Genomic DNA, 9,526 nt, shown 5'->3' on the forward strand with positions numbered 1-9,526 from the left:
TCATTGAGGGTGGTTTTCTCCTTCACTGGCGTCATTCCTTTTCCTCGCATCAGTTAGGACAAGATCCAGATGCCCGTGGAAAACTCACTTTTTTGAGATTTCAGTTTCTTAGAACAAGTGATAATTCTAGTTGATTTCAAAAGACTTCTTCTTGACACATGTGTTTATACATTACTCTCTAGAGGAAATTACTGGAAACTTCTTTTAAATTAGGATAAATATAGTGCTGTATCTTAATAAAAAAGAATGGTGATGAGTAAGTATAAGACTTAAATATAAATTATTGATACTTTTCAGTCAAAGTAAATTAGACTTGACATTTCTAGAGATGGATGTGGATACAATCCAGCTGTAAAAATATCTATAAATTTGTCAAATGAATAGACAAAACTGTGGCTCACACATAATCAGGATTCTGATCTTTCCGCTACCCAGGCTGATAAGGAATCATTTCAATAATGACTGAATTAATGAATTTATTTTATTCAAGTAAATTATATGATTGCATGAATAATGACAAATATGGCTCAAGAGAAGTACCCCTGAAATAATGACACTGATTAGATAAATAGGTTTGCAATTAATAATATAAATAGTTGATGCTGTGTTAATGAAACACATGTTTTTTTTTTTGAGAGTCAGTCAGATTTGAGCACTGAACTGACAGCGGTCCTACAAAGTCTAACAAGTCAGCAGCAGGGAAGATAAGGAAGTGTGAGAATTAGAAATCAAGTAAAGAAAAATAGCAATAAAACAAAAACAAGAGAGACCTTGCAAGACCTGATGGTGAGGAGTGTGATCAGCTCCCCAACATTCATGAGATAAAGAGCCTGCAAGCAAAGTATGAAACAAAATGCTATGTGTTGTACAATGGAAGCAGAGACAGGAGAAAACTCACTTTGACAAGGGCTATCAAATAAGTTCCAGGCTTTGGAGATGCCTCAAGGTCCAGCTGGACACAGACAGGTTAGCCCTGTGAGGAGAGAAGATGGTTGAAGGGTGGGAAGAAGGGCTTTCAAGAATGGAAATAGAATATCAAATCAGGAAACACGAATCTGGTAACGGAGAACCTCACGCAATTGTCTCAGATGTGGGACATAGAGGGGTGTCTCCAATAACACTGTAGAAAGATACAAGTAACATTATCAGGAAATATGTTCATTCTGACCTGAGCACTGTTCATAGTTTCTGGAGACAAGCTATTATGGAAGTGGATGCCACTCCTGTTTCCACGCTTGTTTTAATTAATCCGGAAGCTCCACCAAGCACTGCCCATCATGGGTAACCATTATCACATTTGGCACATCAGTGTCACAGTGTTCAGCATCACAGCAACCACGAGTTACCTCTGTACAGCAATGCACAGACCAGACACCACATAGAAGAATGTTTGACAAAAAAACCAATTTAAACCAGGTCTGAGGGCTTCAGATTAAAATCACCCACTTTGGACTTGGCAGCATAACGTTCTGTCCACTAGGCCAACGTAGCTCTCCCTATGTTGTCATTGTTCTTGTTGTTAAGTGCTGTTGAGTCGTAGACGACCCATAGCGACCCTATGAATGAAAGACCTGAGCACTGTTCACAGAGTTTCCGGAGGCAAGCCAGCGCTCAGGTCTTTCGTTCATAGGGTCGCTATGAGTCGTCTATGACTCAACAGCACTTAACAACAAGAACAACAACATGTTCATTATAAGGATATAACTAAGTGAGATCTGAAGTAAGGAAATGAAAATAGAGAGTGAAAATGAAAAAAAAAATACTTAAGAGGCAATAGTGGTTGTTATATTTGCCCTTTGGGTACAAGAAGTGTGAGAGGCAAGAGGCCAGGAGAGGGGCCAGAATTGTAACTTGAGCACATAGGTGACGATAACATGAGTAACAGAGATAAGCAAGACAGGGAGGGAAGAAGTTTAGAAGACAGGTTGAGAAGGTTGGTGAGTTCCTTCCATCAAACTCGCCGTCCTCCTGAAATCTTCAGTATTTTCCTGCTGCCCAGGAAGATAGGCAGCTCCTCCCACAGGGTCTATGCCCTGAAAACTCCCTGGAGGGTCAGGGTGCGTTGATTCTGACTTGATGGTACATAACAACAATATACACACACACATACATATGTACATACGTGTGTGTGTGTGTGTGTGTGTGTGTCATTGTTATTGTTATATACCACCAAGTCAGAACTCAGACCTGACATTTCAATGGGTTTTCAGAAGCTGAAAATCAGGGATGAGACTGTCCGTCTTTCTCCTGCAAATCAGCTGTTGTTTTTGAACCACTTGTCTCTGGATTGACAGTGCAACTCAGTGGTATATAATGACCAAAAAAATAAACACATATACATATTTGTATGTACATATGTATATGCACTGTCAAGTCACAATCAACTGACAGGTGACCCACCAGTGAGTTTCAGAGGCAGTAAATCCCATGGAAGATTGTTTATCTTTATCCATCAGAGAAGCTGATGGATTTGAACTTGTGCTTTTGGGTCAGCGGTGCAAATCCTTATCACTAAGCCACCAGAGCTACCGTGTGTGTGTGTGTGTGTGTGTGTGTATGTGTGTGTGTGTGTGTGCCCATAGAGAGTTCACTGCTAACGCAAAATCTGAGCCTTTTGACAATTTGAACGCACCAACAACTCTTTGAGAGAAGGATGGGTGATCTCCTCCTGTCCCATCGATAGCCTTGGAAAGCTAGTAGGGAGTTAGCTATAAGTGAATTTTGACTTTATGGAAATAAGTGAGGTGCGATAGAGACATAAAATCATCCTGTAATAACACTCTTTGTAATCTTTGATTTGGGGGCTTATAGACATTACAATTTTAGAGCTATGTAACTTTCTACAGTAGTATAAGGCACACATATATGTCTCATTTTTACTGGCTGCATAATAATCCTTTTAAAGAATTTTTCACAATGCACTTAAACAATCTCATCAATGATATTTTTAATATTTCTTGCTTCTGTTATTACAATATTTCTAAATATCCTTAAAAACATTTATTTGTTCATCTATCTGATTTTAGCTGAAAGATATTTCTCTTAGTGTAGCATTCTTGGGATAAATATATCCTCATTTAAAATGTGTGTAAACATAAATTGCCCTCCACCAAGGTAACTTCAATGTGTCTTCCCACCGCGGTCCCCAACACCACTACCTTTAACACTGTGTATAGTAAATGTTTTTCATTTCTTATGTTTGCATTTTTAAATTAGATGAAGTTAAATATCTCTTCGCTGGCTTATGTAATTGATATTTACTTTTACTTTGATCTAATGATTTAAATTTCTAGCTTTGCCTCATTTCTTTTCAAACCTCTCTAATATCAAGAAAATTGTCTATTAGACTTTGCAAATACTGCTCTTTTCTTTTTCTACTTTTCCATTTTTTTGCTATGCAAAAATTTTCTCTGCGTGTTGTATTTACATATATCTTCTTTATGTCTTCTGAGCTTTTAATTAGGCCAAAGTCCTCCTACCTTGTTAACTTGTTTTTCAGAATTCTTGGAGGTAATTGGTTTTCTGAAGCAGAATAAACCATTTCTTTACTTTTTACTTGTGCTGTGAAATTGCCAGGCAAATTATTTCTTACCTGAAATACAAAGGCAAACTCCTGCCTCCCTGTATGTGAAATTATTACTGTGTAATTAGTGGCTATGCATGAACAGAGCACTGAGTTTTTAAGTGCCAACACATAAATTTTCAGCATCACTTTCTTTTGGCCACTTAATTGGGGATCTTTTGTCAGAAAGGGATGTTTGTACCCATTTTTCCTTCAGATGACCCATCTGGTGAATTCTCTGGGTTCTAACTCTCCAACATAATTTTTTTATCCTTATGAAAGGTCACCAGACTCCAGTGCCATTATTTGAAAAAATGAAGATGGTATGTTTATTTGAACAAAACAGACTAGAGCAGCAGAAAGTGCAATGATGTTTAATGGCTTCCTCACAAATGTCTAGCACCAGAGCATATATATGCCTTTCATAGGCAGGGCATCATCTCAGCCATCACTGAATACCCAACACATGTTACGACGTCTAGTATAGATAAGTGGTTCGTAGACATGCTAACACAATTGAAGGCATGAGTCACAGAAGAAGCCAACGTTCATAGTCTCAACTCTGCTGTTGTTTTCGTGATGTGCCATTGAGTCAATTAAAATTCATAGTGAGCCTCTGCACAATAGCTCTGATCCCTGCCCTGTCCTGAGCCAGTCTCACTGTCTCCAATGCACCCCCAAAGTCCCAGTTACCATGTCAATCTATCTCCTCCAGGGTCTTCCTCTCCTGCACTGTCCTTCCATCTTTCCAAGCATGATGTCCTTCTCGAAGGACTGGTCTCCCCAGGCCACATGCACACACTATGTCAGCCAGAACTTCACAGTCCTTGTCTCTAAGGGACAACTTGGTTTCTACCTCTCCAAGACAGACCTGTTTATTCCCTTAGCAGTCCACGGTATCCACTATAGCACCAGTTTAATTTGCAGGCTAATATTAAGTGAGGCTCCGTCTAACATACTTTGGACATGTTGTGAAGAGGGACCGGTCCTTGGAGAAGGACATCATGCTTGGGAGGGTGGAGGGACAGCGCAGGAGGGGAAGGCTCTCTACGAGGTGGATTGATTGGTATAATCAGGATGGGAGTGTCAGAGACAGTACGATTGGCACAGGATAGAGCAGAGTTTAGGGCTGTTGTACATAGGGTCGCTATGAGTCGCAAGCGACTCGACGGCATATAACAACAACAACATTAAGTGAATTAGCCGAAGACTCAGTTCCCACATCTGCAAAACCAATATACTCCCTGAGACCTTGACTGGAGGCTGTCTGGTTGGTACAGTGGGGTTGTGCTCACCTGCTAATCTAAAGGTCAAAGGTACACATCCACCTATTGGCATTATGGAAGAAAGGTCTCCATAAAGCTCACATCCAAGAAAAGGCTGTGGTGCCCAGTCTGCTTTCTAGCCTATGGGGTCATGAGTCAGAATGTACACGTCAGCAACTGATTTGATGTCCTGAAGGAACATCAAAGGAAATGGGTGTGACTGTGGCTTGAAAACAAGCCACATGGGGGAAAGTTAAACATTCATTGCAATACAAACACGGCATGGTGGCTGCTAGCTGAAAGGTTGGTGATTCACATCTACCGACTGCTTGTTATGGGGAAAGAGGAGGCCGTTCCCTCCCATGGAGAGCTGTTGTGTACGATGGAGTTAGGACCACCTCAGAGCTGACGCTCTGGCAGATTTGCAGAGGCAATAAATGACACAGGAGATTGCCCATCTTCCTCCCAAGGTGCACCTGGTGGATTTGAACAGTGCACCTGTGGGTTGGCAGTACACCACCTTGCCCCTAGGCCATCAGACTCCCGTATAAAGATTTACAGCTTTGGAAATCAGATGAGGGATTGCTATGAAGCAAAATCCACTCAGCGGAAGTCAGTCAGTTTGGGGTTTTCGGTTTTGGGGTTTTTTTTCCCTCTTGAAGAATAGGGAGTATTTGTAATGCAAACTGTGGGACATTGACAAATGTAAAAAGGTTAGAGGACCATAGTCAACTACTACTTTCATATTACCTTTCTTATTAACAGCATTAATAGGAAAAAGACAAAATGATGAAGTTGAAATGTGCTGTCGACCGTAAAAATCAAGCAATCAATATTCTAAGCTTTACGCCTTCTCCTGTTATTGGGTCCTGACATTGGTTTAATCTTCATGTCCTTTACAGACATGCCTAGAAGATTCGAGAAGTTTTACGTGTTTTTTTTATTTAGTTAGGTCAATAAATAGATTAATAATAGCTAGTTTTGGGCACTTTTGAGCCTGTTCAAACTCCTAGAGACCCGGTAAGACGCAGTAGAGATGCTCTGTGGACTTTCCTAGGTTGTCATCTTTACCGGAACTAATCTGCGGATCTTTTCCCCATAAGGCCATAGGGTAGATATGAACCTACAACCTTTCACATACAACTGTAGGGCTTAGCCCTGCATCGTCAAGGCTCCAAGATAGAAGAAGGGAGAGAGGAGAGGGGAGATTGAAGAGAGAGTGAAATGTTCGGTATGATCGCATCTTGATATGAATATATTCAAGATGTTGTCAGATTCAAGTGTATTGCCAGTCTTAAAAAACCTTTTGGATTATCCATTTAAAGTCTTAGTTTGCCTGTGGAATGAGGAATGGTACACACCGGGACAGCAAACCTGGAAAGGGAGAGATTTGGGGCAAAAAAACATGCTTTACAAGGAAGAAATTTGTTGTATTTTATACCAATGGGTATACTACATTTGTTAATTTTCTTTTCTTTCCTCCAGGTTTAAATGTTTATTTGGCTACTTAGCTGCTGACCCCAGAAGACGAAAATGAATAATTCAACAAACTCTTCTAGCAATGGCCTGGCTCTGACCAGCCCTTACAAGACCTTTGAAGTGATCTTTATTGTCCTTGTGGCTGGGTCCCTCAGCTTGGTGACCATCATTGGGAACATTCTGGTCATGGTCTCCATTAAAGTCAACCGCCACCTCCAGACTGTCAACAATTACTTCCTGTTCAGCCTGGCCTGTGCTGACCTTATCATAGGTGTTTTCTCCATGAACCTGTATACCCTTTACACTGTGATTGGCTACTGGCCTTTGGGGCCGGTGGTGTGTGACCTCTGGCTCGCCCTGGACTATGTGGTCAGCAATGCCTCTGTTATGAATCTACTCATCATCAGCTTTGACAGATACTTCTGTGTCACCAAGCCCCTGACCTACCCCGTCAAGCGGACCACGAAAATGGCAGGGATGATGATCGCTGCCGCCTGGGTCCTCTCTTTCATACTCTGGGCTCCAGCCATTCTCTTCTGGCAGTTCATCGTAGGGGTGAGGACTGTGGAGGATGGCGAGTGCTACATCCAGTTTTTTTCCAATGCCGCCGTCACCTTTGGTACGGCCATTGCAGCCTTCTATCTGCCAGTGATCATCATGTCCGTGCTGTACTGGCACATCTCCCGAGCCAGCAAAAGCAGGATCAAGAAAGACAAGAAGGAGCCTGTCACCAACCAGGAACCAGTTTCTCCAAGTCTGGTGCAAGGGAGGATAGTCAAGCCAAACAACAACAACATGGCCAGTGGTGACAATGGCCTGGAACACAACAAGATTCAGAATGGCAAGGCCCCACGGGACACAGTCACTGAAAACTGTGTCCAGGGCGAGGAAAAGGAGAGCTCCAATGACTCCACCTCGGTCAGTGCTGTGGCCTCGAACATGCGAGATGATGAAATCACCCAAGATGAAAACACCATCTCCACATCCCTGGGCCCTTCCAAAGATGAGAACTCTAAGCAAGCATGCGCCAAGATTGGCAGCAAGACCCAAAAAGGGGATTCATGTACCCCAGCGAATGCCACCGCGGATCTAGCCATTTCGACAGGGCAGACTGGAGAAGAAAAGCAGAACACTGTAGCCCGCAAGATTGTGAAGATGACCAAGCAGCCTGTCAAGAAGAAGCCGCCTCCTTCCCGCGAGAAGAAAGTGACCAGGACAATCTTGGCCATTCTGTTGGCGTTCATCATCACCTGGGCCCCGTACAACGTCATGGTGCTCATCAACACCTTCTGCGCCCCCTGCATCCCCAACACAGTGTGGACAATAGGCTACTGGCTCTGTTACATCAACAGTACTATCAACCCTGCCTGCTATGCGCTCTGTAACGCTACCTTCAAGAAGACCTTCAAACACCTGCTCATGTGTCATTATAAGAACATAGGTGCCACCAGATAAACCGTATTTGAAAAGAAGGGAGGTGGCCAAGGGGAGCTGATGAAGGAAAAAGAAACAAACCCAAGCCAAAAAAAAAAAAAAAGACATACCACACAAACCACCAAACAAAAAAAAAACAACCACAGACACCAAAAAAAAAAAAAAAGGACATAACAGCTCCCGGTTTTAAAATCTCTGCCCTTGCACTTTATACTATTATGATGGAATGTGCAATCAAGGAGCCCACCAGGGACATCTGGTCTTGCCTGGGTTCTACTTGGAGAAATGCTGACCTTATGAACCTTGTCATTTTCGGGGCAATGGAAGAAGGAAAGTGACACATTGCAGTTGTAGATTTAAGGCAAGACCTACGCTTCCTCATATTCTTGAAGAAGGGCTTCTGAGTCTGCAATGTCATCAGTCTCTACGGAGAGGAAGAATCTGCTTTCTTTCTTTTTTCATTTCATTTTCTTCCATGAGTCTACGTGAGGATAAAATGCCACAATGACCAGCTATCACGGAAACTTAAATCATCCAAAGACAGCTGCCATACAATGGGGAGATGAAGAAGAGAAATTGACAAGGTCAACACACGTGGCCTCTGCAATGCTATGTCTCCATTAGTCTTCTGTGGTCTTATCTGGAGGATTACAAAGTAATAAATCTCTTTTTGAAATCCTTTTTTTCCCTCATCATCAAAAGGAAATGAACAAATACTGGGTCACATCATTTCCCCCTTATTATAGTATCAATTATTATCCGTTCTTGTTCTACATCATGTCTGGAAGAGACCTACATGGCCTTAGCTGAATCCAGCCTTGAATATAGCACTTCTCTCCTGCCACTGTACCTTTTGCATTCCTTGGGGTGCAAAATCCTATAAGGATTTACTTTAGTTCTGATCCTGTATGTGAAACATTTTCACCAATTTGGTTTTCTCCTATTCTAGCCTTTTATTTTAACAACATGGTTCACCTAAAACATAAATATGCTTCAGAAACCAAAGCCATTTATAAAAATGAGGTTTCATCATATTAAACAATAGTTCATCTAGTTGGAGAGAGTCCAAGAAGGTCTGATATATTTTGAGGGAAGGAAATAGAAGGTCAGAAGGGAATCCTGTTTCAGGCCTGAAACTTCTTGGCCCTACCTGAAATGTGAACTTGTGAAAACATGAACTCTTGGCCTTTGGTAGCAGGAAGAAGACATGGCTTAATTCATTTTGAATGTCAAACAGCATTACCAAGTCTACATGGTACCAATGACTTCCGGGTCAATTTCAAGAGCATAAGACCATCTCTTCAATGTCTCGTAAAAGGATGTGATATAGAGTCAAATGAGATGATCTAGCACCATTCTCTAACTCAATGGAGGCGGAAAACAAGACTAATTTTAAAACAGTTACTGAACCCACATGTTCTGTATTCCTCAAATTGTCAATTTTCTTTAAGATTACTTAGCCTCAAAATTCTCCTATTAATAGTTATAGAAATATAGTGGATATCTAAACTGAAGCCACATAAGTTTGATAGACTCAAACAGAAGAAAGCAGATGGCTGTACCTGTGTCATTTCTTACAATCTAGAGCATAAAAGATATTCTAGAAACTATTATCCAAATGGTGGCTTTCTATAGAATATTATCCATGTAGAGATTTTTGAATGGTGATGCACATAAGTATAAGATTATGTTGGTTCACATTAACTCAGCTTTTTAAAAAATTTCTTATTATATTAGCTATAGTCTTCCAACTAGATTTTTCTAAATATAACCCAATCAATTAAAA

At 41.3% G+C, this 9,526-nt stretch overlaps 1 protein-coding gene across 1 annotated transcript; it reads left to right on the top strand.

Annotated features, from left to right (window-relative positions):
- The first annotated feature begins 6,315 nt into the window (after positions 1–6,315).
- CHRM2 (cholinergic receptor, muscarinic 2) lies at positions 6,316–7,800 on the top strand. Its single transcript, XM_006887150.1, has one exon. The coding sequence runs from the start codon at positions 6,361–6,363 to the stop codon at positions 7,759–7,761; it is 1,401 nt and encodes a 466-aa protein (XP_006887212.1). The 5' UTR covers positions 6,316–6,360; the 3' UTR covers positions 7,762–7,800.
- The last annotated feature ends 1,726 nt before the right edge of the window (positions 7,801–9,526 follow it).

This window comes from Elephantulus edwardii, unplaced genomic scaffold (assembly GCF_000299155.1).
Source record: "Elephantulus edwardii isolate Elephantulus edwardi_28Jun2011 unplaced genomic scaffold, EleEdw1.0 scaffold00055, whole genome shotgun sequence".
Classification (NCBI taxonomy): Eukaryota; Metazoa; Chordata; class Mammalia; order Macroscelidea; family Macroscelididae; genus Elephantulus; species Elephantulus edwardii.

What these genes read in the sequence shown, in the direction of transcription:
- CHRM2 (XM_006887150.1), top strand. Translation starts at nt 6,361, where the DNA reads ATGAATAATTCAACAAACTCTTCTAGCAATGGCCTGGCTCTGACCAGC.